This window comes from Amblyomma mixtum, chromosome 1 (assembly GCF_055824585.1).
Source record: "Amblyomma mixtum isolate Tamu chromosome 1, ASM5582458v1, whole genome shotgun sequence".
Lineage (NCBI taxonomy): Eukaryota > Metazoa > Arthropoda > Arachnida > Ixodida > Ixodidae > Amblyomma > Amblyomma mixtum.
The window spans coordinates 101,233,809-101,255,624 of NC_143012.1; the positions used below are offsets into that span (position 1 = coordinate 101,233,809).

At 46.1% G+C, this 21,816-nt stretch overlaps 1 protein-coding gene across 1 annotated transcript in view; it reads right to left on the bottom strand.

The window, feature by feature from the left end:
* Positions 1–896: 896 nt before the first annotated feature.
* Spt-I (serine palmitoyltransferase subunit I) overlaps positions 897–21,816 on the bottom strand; it is a 42,650-nt gene continuing 21,730 nt past the window's right edge. The window contains exons 6-12 of the mRNA XM_089555090.1: positions 20,838–20,978; positions 14,607–14,793; positions 13,643–13,738; positions 12,745–12,841; positions 10,732–10,786; positions 8,551–8,668; positions 897–7,139 (exon numbers count right to left, since the gene is read on the bottom strand). Of these exons, the coding sequence (XP_089411216.1) occupies positions 6,972–7,139; positions 8,551–8,668; positions 10,732–10,786; positions 12,745–12,841; positions 13,643–13,738; positions 14,607–14,793; positions 20,838–20,978 (862 nt within the window). The 3' untranslated portion in view covers positions 897–6,971. The remainder of the gene's footprint in view (positions 7,140–8,550; positions 8,669–10,731; positions 10,787–12,744; positions 12,842–13,642; positions 13,739–14,606; positions 14,794–20,837; positions 20,979–21,816) is intronic.

Genomic DNA, 21,816 nt, shown 5'->3' on the forward strand with positions numbered 1-21,816 from the left:
CTGAAAATCATACGAACAATTCATAACATCCAAAGAAAATAGAACTGCGAAGCCTGAAAATGTGATTTCTATCCTGCACCACTAGTAAAAATTCCACAGTACACAGCTTTAATTTGCCCAGTTAGAACACTCCTCATCAAGAGACATTAATCGAAGCACTGGAACCAGTGCAGAATTGCAGTCTATTTTATACTAGGTAACACTGGCTGCACCACTAGTAAATTTAAATGGTAGATATATCCTAAAATGGCACATGAGCAATAAAGGATGCCGTTGCAGAGAGCTAAGGATTAATTCAGACCCCCCAGGATTCTTTTAAAAGGCGCCAGTACTGCACAGAACGCAGTAATTTGTGCATTTTGCCTCCACTGAAATATGGCTTTTGCAGCTGGAATTGAAAATGTGACCTCGGGATCAGCTAGCACTGCTAGCAACACAGAAATTATAGCTATTCCCTATTCTAAGCACACAACCCCTTGCTACCCACAGGTAGATATCATGCCTGTCTTTTTCCCGATATTTAATGTTATAACATATCACTCCGGGTCCCCTGTATTCACCCCGTCCCATTTTTCTCTGCTCACCATGATTATCACATTACACTGCAACACAGTGAGCTTAGGCAATTCTTTTCTTCCCAAACCTTCCACTGAAGGCACCCATTTACGATGTTGTATTCCTTTTGCTATTATTTTGTGCTTTCTTTGCATTTCCTTCTTCCAACGAGTGAATGTTGTAATTCTGCCCTATTGTAAACAAACAAACATATGTGCCTCAGTGCCAACACAGGGTCAGCCGTATGTGAGCACTTGTAATGCTTGTGTCTCTGCCCATCCTCATTCATGTGCGATTGCGCATGGCGCGAAGAAACTCAAATGAGAGACAGGAAGAAAACAAAAGAGGCCTCAAACTTTATTTCTTTACAACTTGTGGAGAAAGATTCACAAGACAGCTTCCGTCCCTCATCAAAGAGACAACAGCACAGAAATTGAAACTTGCAACGCTCTGTCATCGCAAAAAGCGCAGAATCGAATTCAGCAAAGATGAAGGTGGACAAAATATGGTCCTGCTAGGATGCTGGACATTAAGGAAACCGCGCGTGTTCTAAAAGGACCCCGGACAAAGCACCAGCAAGGGACCAGCAAGGGACCAGCAAGGGACAAGCACCAGCAGATCCACGTTTCTGGCCACTGGGTGCCCCATAAACAGTACGTAAAAGTGCCGCTAAAACAATGTCGAGCATGCTTCGACGTGAAAAAATCTCTCACATGTTCCATAGAGAAGACACGAACATTTCTTGGATGACAAGCAAGGTTCGGTTGGTTTATGGGGTTTAACGTTCCAAAGCGACTCAGGCTATGAGGGACGCCGCAGAGAAGGGCTCCGGAAATTTCGACCACCTGGGGTTCTTTAACATGCGCTGACATCGGGTGAGCAGCCGAGCACGATAACCACTGAGCCACCGCGGCGGCCAATGACATGCAAGGTTAACCAGAGGCATTTTCTTGTGTATTTAATAAGTAACCCCTAATTTTCCCTCGGTAATGTGTGAGAGGAGTCTGGGTGCCAAATCCTGCTCAGCATCATTATGGCCGTGACTGCACAAAGAGTGAACAAGGCATGAACAGGCACAAAACCAAGGTTGAAGGGACTCAGCTGGCTCTGTGGCTGCATCCTTGTTCTTCGTCGCTCACTGCTGATATGAGCAATCAGAACATTGACCGAACTAAGTAGATGTGCAGCAGCTAAATCTCATCAATTCAAACTCACTTCATTCAAACCGTTGATTTATTTGAATTTGGCGCTTTTGGTCCTGTCACCATCAGGCGTACTCAAAGGGGCTTGCCCTAATTCAAAGTCCGCATAAATAACACAAAAATTCAGTCCCTTTGGGGGGGGGGGGGGGGTTGGATTGGGGGGGTTGGATTATCCAGGGTTGAGTGTGCCACCCTTTCAAGCACCGGCTGGTTTTGCAACTGCTTTGCAGAGAAACAGTGCGGCTTGCACACACTGAAGTGTCAGAGGCCAGCAGCAACTTCTCATTTCCATTCACCAAAGCTGTTCGTGGTTGGAGGCCTTTCAGAAAAGAGGAACTGTTCCTAACACTAGTGCAATTCCCACCAGCATTCGTTTGCATCAAGAGAAGTAGGGAAATAAGCGACAATGCTGAATTTGAACACACCACACTCTGCACTAACCTACACTCATACGAAAGCTGTACTGAGCCCAGCCTGTCCCAAGGCATGAAATTCTGGGCACAACTGCAATACTACCAAAGGCAGGCATTAACAAACGTTGTTGGATGAAAGACGCCAACACTGTGCAGGCTACAAGCTAGAACTCAAACAAGAAACCACCACTGAGGTCGTAAAAGAAAGCCCCCTATTGTTATGCTAAAAAAAATTCCCACAATTCAACATCCAGCCGTTCAGTTTGTTCAAGTGATAACCCCAGCTTGTTGACGCCAAAATAAAACCCAAAAGTGTGGTCCCTCGAGGGAATGCAATCGACTCACAGGCAAGTTCTCTGCTATTGCAACCACAAAAAAAGAAAAAAGAAATTCTGAGCAACAAAACAGAGGCAAGCACGTCCCGGCAGAGATTGCTTATGGCAAGCTGTCTGGGATATTAATACTGCCTGCAGAAACGCAAGCTTCAGCAAATGCAGCAGTTCAAAATGGCGAACAGCCGATATCCCACAGGGTGTTGTACCACTCCACTAACCTATCACACTGCAGTGAATGAAATCAACACTTTTGATGTTTGCATTAAGGGGCGACGCTGGGATCAGAGGAGAAATGGTTTATTTTTTGGTGTACAGCAATAAAATTTGGCGTGCTTATTGCAAAGTCCACTGAATGCTTAAATACAAATATTCACCGAAATATCTTAAATATTCTTTGAAATGGTTAGCGCCAAAAAAGAAGAACAAAGGTGAGCGAACGATGACACGACACAGACGTCAACACATAGTTCTCTCGCCTTGTGTTCGTCTTTTTTGGCGCTAACCCATTTCAAAGAATGTGTAACCAAATAGCCCAGCACCAAGTTTTACTAAACATACACATACATCTTAAGTAGTTTTGACATCATAAATTTTTACATACTTCATTGCTATACCAAATTTGCAGAAAGTATAGTGAGACAACAAAACATGGTAGAAGCCTGCAGTCACTCAAGTTTTACGCAAAGGAATGGCTGATTCAGGGACATTCTCCAAATATTATCAGCAGAATGATTTTTCTGCACAAAATGTTTAGCCACGCTTGCATAATGCACTCATTATCACCATGACAAATTAGCGACAGCGTAAAAAAAATGACGATGTAACTGAGAAATACAAGAACGTCATAGCATAAAGCATTTATCGCGGAACACAGTGCAACAAACTACACGAAAATCCATGAGCCGTTGTCATGCCACACTTCCTGCAAGCAATGCAGTCAGGTCAAAAAACACTAGAGAAAATTGACATTTTCATGGGGATTTCAACCACTTTTTTATTACTTACGGTTAAAAAAACATGTTTTGAAGTAACTTCAGGGTTGTTTTCGGGATGGGATTAAAAAGACCTTATAGACACCAGGTCTGATGTTTTTCTAAAATGATTTTTTTTTTTTTTCAGTTTTTCACAATTTGATCCCTGCATCCCCCTTAAACTTTTTCTTACTACGTCCACTGAGCATAGTTAGCCTGCTAACAATGACTTCCCTCACCAATTTTGAAACCTTCGCACTGCTTACCAGTTACTGGTTTCCAGTTATAGTTTTCAAGCAAGAATAGTACTCAAGAGATAGAACTTCAGTTTTTTTCTCAGCTAGTGGCCAATAGAATACAAAACATCTTGAACATTTCAGAAGATTCTTAAGATTTTGTTCCTTTCATACACAAGCGCGTCTTTACAGATTTTCTTGAATTTTTTTCCTAAAATCTTGTGCCTGGAAACTAAAACTTTTGGTTGCAGCGCGCAATTTCTTATTTTAACTTATATGCCTAGAAAGCACATTCGTTTACCTTTGCTTTCATGCATTGCATTCAAATTACAATGCAGCAGCTCTTACCGAAAAAAAACCAACTGAAACCTAAAAAAAAAAAAATTTCCTCTTGGTAAAGAAAGAGTTAAGCAAACCAGACGCATCAAGGTTCTCCTTCTCATAATTTATCTTGTGATTAGCGTTTTGTTCGTACAAAAAGGAAAATTTAAAAATGATGGACCCATGAAGTCAAAATAATGGACCCATGTACCACAAATGGGACTGGAGCTTCACGGCAAACTTGCCACTGGAACAAAATCAATCGCCCCAGGGGTTGCTCGCCTAGAGGCTGAAACAGTGGAAGCGGTGCTGAGCCAAGAAACGGTCGACAACTTGCTTTGGCAATGAAGAAATCGCTACAGGGTCCTGTAACTGCACCCCTTCGCCATTATTTCATCCGCAGGACAGGCGTGTGGCACGTTGCTCACTCTACGGTTGTTTCACTAAGTTGCTGGTGTAGCCAAAGCCATCTATGGGTGTTTCTTTAACCGGACATGCCTAAACGATTCGTTGGAGTCAAAGAAACTGTTTTCAGCATGACTCTCTAACGCTCAAAATGTGCGGTTGTGCAAAGAAAATGCCTTAAAGGGACTATGAAATAAATTTATTGAGATTACGTAAATATAGGCAATCCATCACTCGTCACTCCAGCGCAAGAATTTTTGAGCTAGCATCAATAACAACGAAGTTATAGGCGATTAAAAATCACGCTCCTCCTCTCCCCCTCAACTCGTACGCGCGGGGCACCAAGAAAAAATAAAGAAAACAGCTCCGGGACTCGGCACCGCCCATGAATACGTCATTCACTGACGTTCGGTTTACGACTTCCGGTTGTCCCACTCCCGAAAAGCAGCGTGTGTCGGCAGCGTCTCTCCGGTCTCTGCGCTTTCTTGGCTCCCGAACTCGCGACAGAAAGAGGCGGCAGAGATAAATTGAAAACATATGCGCGAAGGCAATGCCCTCGCTCGCGCTAGCCCGAGGGGGTAGCGCGGCGCCTCGAGCAGACGATTTTCACCGCTACCGGAAGTGTGCCCGTGACGTCGTAGCTGCCGCGGATCGAGCGAATGACAGCGTGTGGTGGCCTGCCGACGTCATGGGACTAGTGACGTCTGTTTTCCCGATTTTGGTTCCAAAAAGGCTCCCTACGAAGACACCAAACGGCCCGCGAATTTTAAAAAACACGATTTTTAAAAATTCATAATAAATTGCCGGCTCAGTTCCGAAGACTCATACTTGGTGTCAATGCTTCTGAGCATCACTTCTAACATTTACAAGCGGCTTCTAATTCTTTTCATGGTCCCTTTAACTGTCGAGTATTACCAATACATTCTGTTCTAAGAAGATGCTTGTGTATTGCAAGGAGCCAGAAGTGCTGGCCATTGTATTTTCTACGCAGTGTCTAGTTTTCCTTTCTTTTCTTTTCTGATTTTAGTTATTTACTTATTTTTTCCCCCCACCCAACTGCTAGTGAAGCAACATAGGGGTTGGGAGCTTTGTCAAGCTGCTATTACGGCTTTTTTTCCCTTCTCCTCAGCCATGTATCTGGCTGAAAAATAAGCCTTGAACCTTGAACTAGTAGCTGCAAGAACCGGTGACTGTATTCTGCATCATAGGAAGAGAGGGCTTGATCTGGCATTGCCAAGAAAGACAGCGAGGTATGCGTTGCTAGCAAAACATGCTTGTCTCACCAGCTCTACTTCTTTAGTAACAACAGGATTGGGGACGTGCCAGTCCCACAACAACAAAGGCTTCTCACATGAAAGAAACCTTGGTGTCAGAGCAAATGCACTCTAAAGCAGCGACCAGAAAATTAAGTTCTTTTTTGTTATTCATCAGAAATATACAATCCAACATGCTTTCTCAAAACGATGATTTCATTAGAACATTCTGTTTCTAAGCTGCACAGCGCTTTCAGCGTGAAGAAATGGTTCACCTAACTACGGCAAGGTTCAAGGTTTAAGAACACCCATGGCTACCAGTGCAGACAATCCGACTAAAACTGAGCACCTTGAGTGCTTCCACTCTTTCAGCCAGTCTGTGGGATCCAAGTTACCACATCAGCTCAACTGTCGCATGCTTCCAGTGGGCACACAGTCATGTGCTCAACGAAACACAATGCGATGAGCATAGCTGAAGTGTTCAGGGGAATATTAATTCCTCCCCAGTGAAAAGGCAGGCCACAGCACTAATCAGAGAGAGAGAGAAACAGAAGGAAGCGAAGGCAGGGAGGTTAACCAGGCTACCCTACACTTGGGGAGGGGGACAAAAGGGCGAAAAGAGGAAAAAGAGGAAAAAGAGCGGCAACAAAGTGAGTTTAAGTCACCATTATCCTCAGCCTGACCACGCCCACTGCAGGGCAAAGGCCTCTCCCATGTCTCCCTCCAATTAACCCTGTCCTTCGCCAGTTGCGGCCACTGTATCCCCACAAACTTCTTAATCTCATCCGCCCACCTAACTTTCTGCCTCCCCCTGCTACGTTTTTCCTTCCCTTGGAATCCACTCCGTTACCCTTCACATTACATACCCTGCTCAAGCCAACTTCTTCCCCTTGATTTCGACTACGATGTCATTAACCCGCGTTTGTTCCCTCACCCACTCCGCCCTCTTCCGATCTCTTAACGTTACACTTATCGTTTTTTTTTTAACAGAGGAGATGACACATGACTGCTCTGTCATAGTCGTCTGTCTTTGTTTTGTCCCATTTTCCCAGCACTGACTCCTGCCTTTTCGCCGAAGATGAACCAAGTAGCCCGTGTGAGCCGTCTTTCAATTCATCCCCACCAAACAGAGCTGAAAATGTTTGAAACAACATAGCCTCTGAGCAGCGATGTGTGTTGGCCTGGGTGGGGTGAAGGATCGAGGGTAAGCCACACAAGTGCTACTGACTGCTTTGGTATGAATGACCCGTCCGGACACCACGGTCGTTGTAGCCGGCCCATCAGGCCAGCACAGCCTGCGTTGCCTGCTGAATGACGCTGCAGGCACGCTCAATGTCTTCATTGGTGAGAGAGGCGGACACTGCAATGCGGATACTGGCCTCCTTGGGGCTCCGTTCGCGGTCCTCCAGGTACCGAGCTCGGGTGAGCGCCACACCCGCTTCCCAGGCCTGCAGGGGGACCATTTCAGTTGGTCAGAGATAACAGTAATTAAGTAATAAGATATAACTTCACCAGCGAAAGTATGGGACACCAGGAGAAGAAGATCGCAGGACAACACTGGACTGACAACTGAAGTTTAATCGAGAAACGGCCAACCTAGGCCAGCAGAAGACGCATGCGTATCATCACACTAAAAAAACAAACAAATACATATGTGGCAAATCACCAAGGAGTGGATACACGCTCCAACACTGGTAAACACTGGCAGTGTGTTTGGTATGAAAATTTGGTACGAGAAACTTAGAATTGTGAAATTTGAAAAATTGGTGCGGTTTAGCTCTGGTTAAACCTGGTTGGTTTCGAAAGCAATGTAATGTTATGCTTGGTCACACACAGTCGTGCTGACTCTTTGCTTGTTTAGCGTGGACATCCTTGATTTTCATCCGCTTTTCAAGACGTTTGGCCCTTTGTTCTTCTGTTCCCTTGGCACGTCTTCATCTCCTCGCTTCATTCCGTATAGCATGGCTCGACTCACATTCTGAACTTGAAGTGGCTTGCTTAGCTGCTTCTCATTCTCGTCATTTTCGCAAATGTTCTTCTCATTGTTCCTCTGTTTCCTGGGCACGTTGTTTCCGCTTGGCTTCATTCCGTTTAGCTTAGCTTGCCTGATCCCAGCTTCTGAACTCGACACAGCTCGTTTAGCCGCTCCGGCTTCTCGTCGTTTCTGCAGCCGTTCTTCTCGTTTTTCTTCCACTTCTTGGGCACGTTGTAACCTATTTCTTTGCATTCTTCCTAGCTTGCTTGGCTGTCGCCTTAGAGTTAAACTGTTCAGAAGCAGTAGAGCAACTAGATTTAGATACAGACTCTTTGTCGGTGACTTCCATGGCGAGACTCCTCAAGGAGTGCCGCACAACCGGCTCCTCCTGGCTGCGGTGGAGAGAGCAAGCTGACGTCATGCATCGCCATAGCAACGGAGAGGCAGACGTCACACTATCTGTTGGGCATGGCGGCAGCTCCTCAAGGAGCAGGGGGGTCCACGGATCATGCGACAAGCGGTTAGACCTGACGTAGTATTGCTCTCGCAATAAAAATGAAGAATGTCTTGACTTACACTATGGTCCTGTTTGTTTTATGGAGTTTAACATACCAAATAGACCAAGGCTATCAGGGACGCCGTAGTGGAGGGCTCCGGATAATTTTAACCAACTGGGGTTCTTTAACGTGCATTGTCATTGCACAGTACACGGTCTTCTAGAATTTCGCCTGCATCGAAACTGAACCGCCGCAGTTGGGATCGAACCCGCGTCTTTCGGGTCAGCAGCCGAGCGCCATAGCCACTCTGCCACCACGGCGGCTTGCTACGGTCCTAGGAATGCAACGAAATAAACAGGGTCCGAACAGTAGACACGTGACACGCACCTTCTGGACGACCTGGTCGAGGAGTCGTCCGCAGTCCTCTCCCTGGGGCCGCTCACCAGCCAGGTAGAGGTGCTTGACCGGCGACATGGCGTCTCCGCCCACGCGCAGCTCGGGTATCCTGTGACAACGAGCAAGAGCATGTAGTTCTGAATCTGAGAACACCGGCCAGGGATAATCCCAAGAAAAAGAAACAAAGGCTGCAGATAAGCAAACAGCAGCCGTTCTGCGAATGCATCCCCACCGGCAGCCCATGAAGGCCTTTATTAACGCCCTCATGCGTTGCTGGTGGGGATGCATTAAGGCCTTTATTAAGGTCATCTTCTGCATAGCCGTCATTTTCACACTCCTTCCAAGTTCACCCAGACACCACCACGCTTGGCTTATCTACACAGCCATGCACACGCTGTGTTAGTCTTCCTTTTCCTCCTCCTTCTATCTTTCTTTCTTCGGTCTTGTGCCTTTGCACTGTTTTACTATGAACTTAATTAGAGAATACCAACTAGCCCAGCAACTAACTCTACTGGAATATGCAGGGTACGGTACAGTGGCTAAAATGTGTACGGTGCACAATCTTAAGACACTGCAGGTCTTTTACTGCCATCCATGGTCTGTACTGACAAAAAATGGGTTCACAAGAAAGCCTGGCCTGGCAGACACGATTCATTTCTACATTAACTCTTTGGAAGAAAAAAAAAGGGGGGGCATTTTTTGCAGGTTACTTGCTTTAAAATAACACCACACTAGCACTAGCAACACACCAAATGGAGGTAAATTGATGCACTTTCGTACAATATGCACTTCTACAAATAGAAACATTAGGCTGTCATATACAATTTTATCTGTATATTCATATAGCCCAGTTTTGCGTCTTAATCTTATCTGTGAAAGGAAACACTGATAAAAAATTATGGCAAATAGCTATACATCATACTCCTAACTAGGAAGGAAAAAACTAATTGCTCATTTAAGGTGGGACGCGGCAAGTAAAACTGCCAGTATGGTCAAAATTTTTTATTTAAAAATTTACTTTCTTTTCATAGCCATCTTCATTTATCTCATGATGAAAAAATATAGCCAAATTTGCAGCACAAATTTGGAAGATGTTGTTTTTGTTTGACGTGTGTGCGTCAAAAAGTGAGAACTAACTGCTCTTCTGTCGGTCCTCATGCACTACGAATTCAATGGGCTTCCAGTGACTGAGCACCACCATCTCAGTATCAGAATGAAGGGAGACGGGAACATCAGAGATTCCATTGACTGCAATGCTGCATTTCTCTGACCAAAAGCAAAAAGCATACCAGGTGATAAATGAGCCGATAAACTTTAAGCTGATTTCTTGAGCTCCCACTTTTTCTGATGTTGCTATCAATCTTCCGTTCGGCATTGCAGTACAAATGACAGCAGAGTGACTGTTTATCGCGCAAGAATTCTGAGACGTTGAGCACTGCAATAAAGGTCTCTTTTTTTTTTTTACGCACACGAGTAACAGTTTTTGAAATTTATTTCAGTAAGAAACGTGTTCTTGTTAATATGCATGCTGGGGTTAAACTTTTATTTCCATGAGTACAGAGCACCTAAAAAAAAAGAACTAATAGCTTTACAGCACAGAAAAGGGCTTTGTAAACATGCTGACATAAAAAAACTTAAGCACTTTCTCCCTAATTATTTAATGCCATCAGGATGACCTTACGAGGGTGTTAATTGTAATTACTCAACAACTATTACAGCTAGCTTGTAATAAAATGCACTTAGCAAGTAATGTGAGGTAAGTGTACAAATGACACAGAAAAATCTGCCACTAAAGCAAATAAATTAATTAAAATAAATAAAATTTGGCCACGTACAGGGACCTGTGCGCACAGCATCTATGTGCAGAGTGATGTCACCAACAGATCACCCAGTGTTTCATTTGCCCCTCAACGGTCTTCAAAATGAGTAAACACGTCTTGTCAGAAGTGAAAAAAAAGGGGGGTATCTGTTTTACCAGCCTCGCTGGGCACCTGTCGTGCCACTGTACACATTACCAATCAGAGCAAGTATGTCATCAGCCAGAGTGGCAGCTCTGGCAGAGACGAGGATGCCTCCTTAGATACGCAACAAACTGCAAGGCAGAGACCAAGACAAGGCTGCATTTAAGCACTAGAAAGAGGCAACCCTGGAAGACAGTGACAAACTGCTCACCTCTGGAGCTTCTCTTGAATCTGGAGGCAGTTTTCCCTCAGGCGAGTCAGCAACTCTGCAGAGGAGGAAGTGAAAAGAAAAAAACACATAAGAAACGCACTGACTCAGAACAGCACCCACTAAACTCTGAAAGGAAAATGGTAGGCATAACAAGCGGAGCGAGTGGGTCAGAGAACAAGTGCAATTTATTTATTTATATATTTTTATTTGTTTATTTAATACTGCAGAGTCGCTTGACTCCAAGCAGGGGTGAGCACAGATACAAGTAAAAAATAAACAGGATGCGCACAAGCGTCATGCAAGAGCAACAGATGATGCGAAAAAAGCCAAAAAGACAAGGGTTCCACATACAAAAGGCTCTCAAATTGTCAACAAACGTTTCTATATTCGGGCTATTCACTACACACTTCGGCAATTCATTCCACTCGGTAATCGATTTGACAAAAAATGAGTGTTTAACTGTATTAGAGTATAATACCATCCTGGTTGAAACAAAGAAGAAGTGGGCATGGGCATGGGCATATAATGCAAAGGCAAGGCAACTGATGGTCGTTATGGGCAACAGATCGGTTTCTCGTTAACAAACAGTTGCGCATCCATAAAAGACGAACAAAGCAAAGATGATGAAGATGAACTGGTTTCCACGAGAAGGCAACAGCAGCACGGGTGGGGGCAGGTGGGATTAAGAATTATACTTAAGTTGAAGCAGCATTTGTACAGCTGCCACATATTACTGCGTATAAGTAAACTGCGAATACAAGTCAACTCCCAACTTGTAGACCTCACTGGGCAAAAAAAAGTTGTTTTTTTCCCAAGACTCCCACTAAGCTGAGGGGAGTGTACCATACAAGAGTGCGGCTGCATACAGACCCTACTGCTCTCTCCAAAGCAGTGAAAATGAAGAAACTAAACGAAAGAGCCCCGTGACTATTTCACTCGCAAACATGTGTGTCCCAGGCAAACAGGTTTTCCATCTCATAGCACTTGCTGGCTGTTAAACTGGGTTTTCCACTCACCTGCACATTATACTGAACTCGTACACATTCTTTCTAACAGCCTCACACAGAGTACACAAGCAACACTGTAGTGATCACGTTCATCACAGAGAGAGATCAGTGAGGTGGGCGGAATGGCCCATCACAAGTATGACCATAACCACAACAATCTGAATTAGCTTCAGTTGGATCTGCGAACAACAGTGACGTCTGCTGTGAATGAGCAGTTCTGGTCACCTCCTTTTAACATCAAAAGTGACGTTAAAGCCCGCTACAAGTTCTTCCTCTGTGCCATTCTGTTCAAGGTATGTTGCTCGACGAGTTGCTCAGTATTTATCATTTTTAGAAAGGCCACACTGGCGGACAACGGCAAGAAGACTTTGCCATCGTGCATTCCAGCAGAGTGTCGAGCACTGCTCTGAGTCATTTTGTCGGCTGCCTTTTACGTGCAAGTGTCTGCGTGCTTAGCAACAGATGTCTCTTTTGTGCCCCCTCTGAGGTGGAGTTCTGGTGCTATCAGCTACAAGCTGTCACACTTCAGTGGCAACACAATGCACAACTTCGAGATGCATGGCTTGCATGCCAAAGGCCTTCGTTCCATGACCCTTCCACCCCATTGGCCCTTGCCCAAGCTCTCACACACCTATCCTGTGCCTATTCTCAAAGCCATAAGTATACAGCACCCCCTCTGGTGCGTATTCTCGAAACCAGGAAGTACACTAGCGCCCTCCAGTGGCGCTGCCTGGAAACTGCTGTAGCAGACGACTTTGCCGCCACGCATTCCCAGCAGAGTGCCGAGCACTGCTCTGTGCTAAAACAACCCAGCAGAGAAAGCAAAACAGGCGCACAACTTGTGGGCAAACATCCGACACAAGCACCCTCTGGTGCGTACTCTTGAAACCAGGAAGTACACTAGTGCCCTCCTGTGGCGCTGACTGCAACTAGGCCTGTTGTAGCAGACGACTTTGCCAGCAGAGAGAGCAAAACAGACTTGTGGGCAGAGAACAATGGGGCTCACCGGGGTGGGCAGCCAGGTGGTTGACGGCCTGCAGGGAGACCGAGGCCTGCAGGGGAGGCAGGGACGCCGAGAAGCAGTAGCCCAGACCCGACAGCCGCTGGAAGAGGAGGAAGCAGACACCGAATCTCAGCTGTCTTCTTTTCACACCGGGTGTTTCAGGAAGGCGCCCCATTTAATTTTCAGAAACAGGCTTTTTGAGGTAACAGTATGGCTTTTGCAGCATAGTAATACCAGTGAGAGGACACAGTAGTAGCGCTAAAAAACAGGGACCACAGGGTATCAGTCTGTGTATTACATATTCATACGCAGAGTTCAACGTTCTACTCAGCTGCCTGAATTTAAGGGGGGACGCGGGTTTCAAACCGCGGAAAACTTGCAACTTTAATTTCAGAAAACACCAGATTGGGAATTCACCAGGGTTTTTCAATCACACCTCAAAAAGTTTCTGCTGGGAACAGCCCCAAAGTGACGGTGAGAAGTATTTTTGTGACCATGGGTAGCAAAAAAACAGGCCGAGATTTCTGCGAAATAGGCAGATTTCCGAGCATGTTACTTCCACTTTTGCATAACCACTCATGACAAGTTCGGTATGACTGGAAATCATGTTCCACCAGAGCTCTCCTCTCGTTTGAACCATGTGTCTGCAATCAGAAAAAAATTACTAATTAGAGATTACTGTTAAGTGCTCCAGTTTCTCAGAAAAAGCTGCAAGTTTACCGCTTACACAATTGTGTACAAAGCGCCTGAAAGGATATAGGGTAGAAGTCATGAATGTAGTCCCAATTCATAAAACGTGGTCCAGATAACATTACTGTGAATTACAGACCAATTCCAGTTCCAAGCACACATTGCAAAAACCCAGAATGCACAGTGTACAGCCCAGCAGTGGTGGCCCCACCTGGTGGTCGACGACGAAGCTGGTGCCGCAGCAGAATCCACCGTAGGAGCCCACCGCATGCTCCAGGGTGGCACACATCAGGTCGATCTCATTGCTCTGCCAGGGGGGGGGGGGGGGGGGGGGGAGAAAGTCCATAGTCAGTCAGTGCACACAACACAACACATTCTATAAGAAGAAAAGGTGACAGCACTTATGATGTCTGTTACAGTATCCACAATGAGTGCCCAATGTTGCTCTTGCAAATTTCCCTTCAAAACTCCGCATCGAACCTGTTCCATTGTCCTTATATGGTATGTATGAGTCATCACGCAGAATGTTTCAGTACCTTCCTACGGGTATCATATGGGACTATAACTCCACCCATTCATCATCATCATCATCAGCCTGACTACACCCACTGCAGGGCAAAGGCCTCTCCTATGTCTCTCCCATTAACCCTGTCCTTTGCCAGTTGAGGCCACCGTATCCTCGCAAATTTCTTAACCTCATCCGCCCACCCAAATTTCTGCCGCCCCCTGCTACGTTTGCCTTCTCTTGGAATCCACTCCGTTACCCTTAGGGACCAGCGGTTATCTTGCCTTCGCATTGCATGCCCTGCCCAAGCTCATTTCTTCCCCTTGATTTCGACTAGGATGTCATTAACCCGCGTTTGTTCCCTCACCCACTCCGCCCTCTTCCGATCTCTTAACGTTACACCTATCATTACGACACACAATTAGCAAGGGTGGACCACCATTTGGCAGCTTACACAGGTTCACCAGAATGTGGCGCAAACTAACGTTTTCGTGCAACCACATATTCTCCAAAACTTAAACAAGCACTGCATAAATTCGAATGAGCTTTACTACTTTCGTACCGCTTACACGAATTCTTTTCTTTCACCCACTCTCCCCTGCAATGAGTCTACAACCCTAGAGGAAAAATAAACAAATTACGGGCACCACTCAGCCCTCCAAACACTCACGGGGACGTCGAAGTGCTCGCGCACGCCCCGCCCCGTGCGGCCCAGCACACCGAACGAGCAGGTCTCGTCGAGGAACAGGCGGAGCTGGAAGCGCCGCCTCAGACGCACCAGGTCGGGCAGGGGGCAGATGTCGCCCACACTGGCGTAGATGCCCTCAGCCACCAGGAAGCGGCGGGTCACCCGCGCCCTGCACACGACACAACGCTTCGTCGGGCCAGGTGTCGTGACGGAAACAAAAATTATGGCTGAGGCTTAGCTAAGGTTAAGCATAGTCAGATGCGAAGCATATTGGTGGCTAGGCTTGGTAATACATGGCTTTCCTTGGTTGCATACTTGGTCATTTTAATACAACCACTAGAAGCCTTCGTCGTGGGGGAAGACAACGGCATGGCTACAGCGGAACGCCGACTAACCCCGAGACGCGCGTTGGGTGAGCGCCTGGATTGCCACGGAAGCCGCGTCTGCCTGCCCGGTGGAGCGAGCGTTTCACCTACACCGAGTGTGAACGCGCGTTCGAAATGCGCGGGAATGCCGCTCGAGGACATTCCGGCGTCTGTGCAATGGCATCGTCACGATGACGTCACGGTGTCACGTGGCGTGACGGCTAGGGGTCCCACGGCGACGGCGCGAGGTGGAGGCCGCCTCTCTCATCCGATGGCACGTGGTGTGACGTCACGGTGTCACGTGGTGTGACGTCTAGGGGTCCCACGCCGACGGCGTGAGTGGTAGCTCTAGCAATATGCTTCGCATAAAAAATTCAGGGGGCACTTTGACGACCTAAAGTGCACGAGGCGAAAGCCTTTCCACGCAACTTTGGCTGCATGGCCATAGGCACACATGAAGCGACTATGGGGCGACTTGGGTCGTCTAGTCATAGTCATGACACATACCAATACATTACAGCGCAGCAAAAGACGAGGTCACAAGAGACGAGAGACGAACACCACGAGCGCTAACTTCCAACAAATTTTATTCTCCTGAAGCATCACATTTATACACACAGAAAACAGGAATCACATGTGCCGACAGTATCAGTTCCTTAGAAAAGCAAGCTCTTTATCTGAGAGGAGAATGGAAGGTGTGCTTACACACGTGCATCCTGACCTATTGCTGATTAATAGGTCAGGATGCGCGTGTGTAAGCATACCTTCCAGTCTCCTCTGAGATAAAGAGCTTGCTTTTCTAAGGAACTGATACTGTCGGCACATGTGATTCCTGTTTTCTGGGGTATAAATGTGGTGCTTCAGGAGAATAAAATTTGTTGGAAGTTAACACTCTTGGTGTTCGCCTCTCGTCTCTTGTGTCCTTGTCTCTTGCTGCACTACAGTGTATTGGAACTATTTCAATTCAATTCAATTCAATTTATTCTCCAGTTATACACTGGAACGTTCTCCGGGCTAAAAGGACCGACTGGGCCTTGATTGAGTCCCGGAGACGTTTACAGAGCAGCGACAGGCAGTACATACGGAGAAATACTATACAATACAAAAGTTAAACAGAGTACACATATAAAAAGTACATACATATATACAAAGCACACAAAAGAGGACACTTATACAGAGTTATATAAATACAAAATGCGAGGAAGAAGGCAATTACAATTTACTAAAGTATTCGTGTAGCTTTTTACGCGAAAAGTTATTCATATCTTTATGGCGATTTAATATAACAGGTAGATTGTGTTTTATGGACTGCAATTTATAATTGGTGCGAAAATGAGGAACGAGCCAAGGGTCGGTGTTACGGGTAGCAACATTGTGTTCGTGGCGTGTCAATGAAGATACACGTTTAAAAAAAGATTGGAACTCTTTTGTGGAAAAGAGAAATGACTTCAAGATGCGATACTCATAAAAGTGATGAATTCGGATAATACTGTAGTCAGCAAAACTACCGGCGGTGGTCAAGCCAGGATAAATATTTGCAATGTGGCGCATAATTTTCTTTTGAAGGATACTGATTTTGTTTATGTTGGTTTGTGTTGTGGTAGCCCAAACTAGATTGCAATAGTTTATTTGAGAGAAAAATAAGCCATAATATACTTGAAGCCTAGCTTTTACAGGAAGTAACATTCGACAGCGGGATAGCGCGCCAGCAACGACAGAAAGCTTCTTACAGATGTGACCGATATGATTGTTCCAGCTCAAATCGCTGTGAAACGTTACGCCTAGTATTTTATGTTGTTCGACGAGTTCGATAGGTTGGCCTTGATATTGTAGTGCGCTGTTCATTTTAAAAATCTTATTTCGGGTGCGAAATAATATTGCTTTGGTTTTGGTAGCATTAAGTTTAAGAAAATTAGACTGTGACCACATGCATAGTTTACCGAGTATTTCATTACATTTTACAACTAGTGTGTTTAGGTCACTACCGGTAATTAGAAAGCTACTGTCGTCGGCATAAGTGAAAAATTTAACTGTTTTGTCAATTTCCACTATATCGTTAATGTACATGTTAAAAAGAACGGGGCCCAATATACTTCCCTGCGGCACGCCGCAGACAATAGGTAACAAGGAAGATTTTTGGCTGTCTAGGGATACGCATTGTCTTCTGTTACTCAGGTAGGACTCAAGCAGCATTAGCGGTTCTCCACGAATGCCGTATGAATGTAACTTGCCAAGAAGAATTTTATGGTTTAGGCAGTCGAAGGCCTTACTAAAATCAATGAAAAGGCCTAGTGTAAATAGGTTGCTGTCAATGTTTTGTACAATTTCTTCTTTTATTTCCAATAACGCTGATTCTGTTGATCTACCCTTTCGAAATCCAAATTGCGCATCGCTAAGAATATGAAATTTTTCTATGAATTTTGTTATGTACCAACAAGCCCAAAAAGCCATGCTACTGAACTATGTATATTCATGACCCATGACTAACTAGTCATGACTAGTTCGTTGATGACTGATTAATGACTAACCAGTCATGATTGGTTTATGGTTTATGTGGTTTAACGTCCCAAAGCGACTCGGGCTATGAGGTACGCCATAGTGAAGGGCTCCCGGAAATTTCCACCACCTGGGGTTCTTTAACGTGCACTGACATCGCACAGCACACGGGTCTCTTGAATTTTGCCTGCACCGAAATTCGACCGCCACGGCCGGGATCGAACCCACGTCTTTCAGGTCAGCAGCCAAGCGCCATAACCACTAAGCAATCACGGCGGCTCGAAGTCATGTTTAGTTAATGAGTAGTTAGTCATGACTAATTAGTTGATGACTGGTTAATGACTAGTTAGTCATGACTTAGGGCCAGTAATGACTAGTTACGACTTTCACTTCAGACGTAACGGGCAGAGTCATGGCCGTGAGTATAAGTCATTAAAGGCTTTCGCCTTAATAATGTAGTCAAGATGGAATCAGTGTTTTGGTGCTCATTTCGGGTTCCTTGTTCACAACAAGAACGAACCCCATACAAGGAGGACATATGAGCTGTACGGGGTTCCATACAACTCAAATGGGATTCCGTGTGGACTTTTCGCTATGAAGAAGGAACCCGATATGAGCGCCAAAGCATTGATTTTATCTTCGCTGACTTGGTCCGTGACTGCAGTTCATCCTTTCCAGGACAAGACTAACTGGAGGTCACCAGCAAATGCTTTTGTCCAGAAGAGGGTTTAACCACCCTACCGATTAGATGACCATAAAAAAAAGTCCTGAATGGCAAGCTTTACTTGCTGGTACCCATATCAGCAGCAATGCATGTAGAAAAGTTGTTAAAATCATGGGTGACAGCAACAAATAGTCATCATCATTAGCCTGACTATGCCCACTGCAGGGCAAAGGCCTCTCCCATGTCTCTCCAATTAACCCTGTCCTTCGCCAGCTGCGGCCACCGTATCCCCGCAAATTTCTTAATCTCATCCGCCCACGTAACTTTCTGCCGCCCCCTGGTACGCTTGCCTTCTCTTGGAATCCACTCCGTTACCCTTAAGGACCAGCGGTTATGTTGCCTTCGCATTACATGCCCTGCCCAAGCCCACTTCTTCCTCCTGATTTCAACTAGGACGTCATTAACCCGCGCTTGTTCCCTCACCCGCTTCCGATCTCTTAACGTTACACCTATCATTTTTCTTTCCATAGCTCGCTGCGTTGTCCTTAACTTAAGCTGAGTCCTCTTCGTTAGCCTCCACGTTTCTGCCACATGGGTGAGTACTGGCAAGACACAGCTGTTGTATACTTTTCTCCTGAGGGATATTGGTGAACTCCCTCTCCCATGTCTCTCCAATTAACCCTGTCCTTCGCCAGCTGCGGCCACCGTATCCCCGCAAATTTCTTAATCTCATCCGCCCACGTAACTTTCTGCCGCCCCCTGGTACGCTTGCCTTCTCTTGGAATCCACTCCGTTACCCTTAAGGACCAGCAGTTATGTTGCCTTCGCATTACATGCCCTGCCCAAGCCCACTTCTTCCTCCTGATTTCAACTAGGACGTCATTAACCCGCGCTTGTTCCCTCACCCGCTTCCGATCTCTTAACGTTACACCTATCATTTTTCTTTCCATAGCTCGCTGCGTTGTCCTTAACTTAAGCTGAGTCCTCTTCGTTAGCCTCCACGTTTCTGCCACATGGGTGAGTACTGGCAAGACACAGCTGTTGTATACTTTTCTCCTGAGGGATATTGGTGAACTCCCATTCATGATCCGAGAGAACCTGCCATATGCGCTCCACCTCATTCTTACTTCTTCTAGTTATTTCCCTCTCATGATCCGAACCAGCTGTCACTACCTGCCTTAAGTACCGTATTTACTCGCATAATAGGCGCACTTTTTTTCGAGAAAATCCGGCTCAAAGTTCAGGGTGCGCTATTACGCGGGGGTAAAATTTCCGGAAATTTTTCGACTCGCGAAATTGAACATATCGCATAAACGCACTCGTGTACGAGCCGCACCCCGTTTTCCCGCAGAAAATATTAAAAAAAAAAAACGTGTAAGGGCCACACTGAAACTTTCCACGACCCACGCGAGAATAGCCTTCGAAATGCACGCGTCGAGGCCTCCACGATCGGCTCTGGCTGCGCGCAACGGCACTTGATCGCGGAAGCCACACACGCGCAAAGGAGCTTCCAGACGCCGCCCACGAAGGGCGCCCGAGGCTAAGCTTATCATCATCATCAACGTTTTCTTCCGCCGCGAGCGTTAACTATCCATATCGCCATCAGCATCACCAGCTCCAGTTTTTTTTGTTTTTTTTTGTTGCTATCAAGTGCCGGGATCTGCGGTAGCACGTAGTTCATTGTGGTTTGTGGTTTTGCCGCCGAGCGTTGCTGTTTTAGCTCGACGGGCAAGCACCTTAATAGCTACACGGCTAAGAGTTTTCTCTCGAACACGGCAAACGTGCGGCAGGTCGGAAACTCGACGTGGCCGAGAAGTGCGGCAGTTGCGTCTGCGGCGTGCCTAAATTTTCATACGCGACTCCAGGCGCCGAGGTTTTCGCGGGCCTAAGTCGGGAACGTTTCCGGCTGGAGATGAAACTTTCCAAACAGACGTCTAAAGTGAGCATCCCTGAAAACTGTGCGCGCCTGTTCTACGCGATGTCGTTGTACATGCTGTGGGTCTGCAGCAGCTGCGACGGCAGCAGCACTAGTGAAGACCAGTAGTCAGTTCAGGAAAAACTTTGTTAAAATAAAGATTGGGGAGCGGGGGGCGGCGAGGCATCGGCTTGCAATCGTGTAAATACAGTATTGATCACAGTGCCAAGTTCGGGGTGCGCCTATTATGCGCGGAAATAAAAAAATCTGATTTTTCGCAACCAAACTAGGGGTGCGCCTATTATGCGAGTGCGCCTATTATGCGAGTAAATACGGTAGACGTGTTCCCTTACGATTTCCAGTACCTCGCTACCAATTGTCAACTGCTGTTCCCTTGCTAGACTGTTGAACATTACTTTGGCTTTCTGCATGTTAATTTTTAGACTGAACTTTCTACTCTGCCTGTCTGACTCACTGATCATGGTTTGCAGCTCATCTCCTGAGTGACTTAGCAAGGCAATGTGATCAGTGAATCGCCAATAATTAAGGTACTCTCTATTAATTTTTATCCCGAACTGTTCCCAATCCAGGCCTCTGAATTACTACGTACAAGTATATGTAGAATAAGCAATGTTGGCACTGCTTATCCTGACGTGTGATTTACGCAGTTCTTGTTGCTGTATTATGCCTTGACATACTGGTTCCCACCTATTGCACTTTGACTCGACCTTCCAGTAACACTTCTGCCACACTCCCCTGGACTGCATACTCACTTGCGGGGGTCGGCGGTGTCTCGCTCCTGCTGCTCCAGGAGCAGCCGCTCCAGGTCGCCCATGTCGTTGTGGCGGAAGTAGTACACCTGGCTCCGTGATGCCAGCAGACCCATCTGGATGGCATAGTTCACCTCCGCATCCCTAAAAACCACAGAGACAGACTCCCTCATTAGAAATCTACTCCACCTTGGGGGGGATTCCCCTAAATATCTGACCAACAGGGACAATGTGTAAGCTGCCAGAGATACAGGAGGCCTGCTGAAAGATAAATTCGTGCAAGAGCTAACCCTAACTTCGAGTTATTGATCAATTCGCTCTCGCCCTACCATAAGCTTGCCGTCCCAGTTAGCTCAATTGGTGGAGCGACTGCTCCGGTGAAGCGGTGGCCCCGGGTTCGAACCCTGGACCAGGACGAATTTTTCTTTAACTGCTAAGTTTCTGAGAAAGCTGTACAGCTTTCCTTTGTAGCCGTATGGCTGCGCTTGGGTGGACATCAATGAGTAATTACCCCCTTATTACAAAGCTAATCCTAACGGCAGAATTTGTAGCCGTAATGCTGTATTAGCAGGAGATGGAGAAGTCTTGAATTTTGCCCCCGATTTACCGCATGCACCTAGATTTTACAGCACTTGCACAGTTTCATCGACCTTCGGCATTTGAAAATTATCAGAATTACCTAAAATTAATTATGCTGTGATCGTCTGTCCCCTTGATAAATCTCCCAGTTCTTTGCACTTCTGCAATGAACGGACCTTGTAGCGAAACAATCCTGGAAATTCATAACTTTCATCCAACATTCTTGAATGCCTGGGCATCACGGGGTGAACATGAACTGTTCTTTATGTGCTTCAATTAAGATAAACTTTCGTGGCGACTTTATCTGGCATTTTTGAATGCGACTGTGACTCGTAGTGACCCCGGGCTCCACATCCGTGCAGCACTCTCGAGGCACGCACATAAAAAAAGAAACACTGAAACA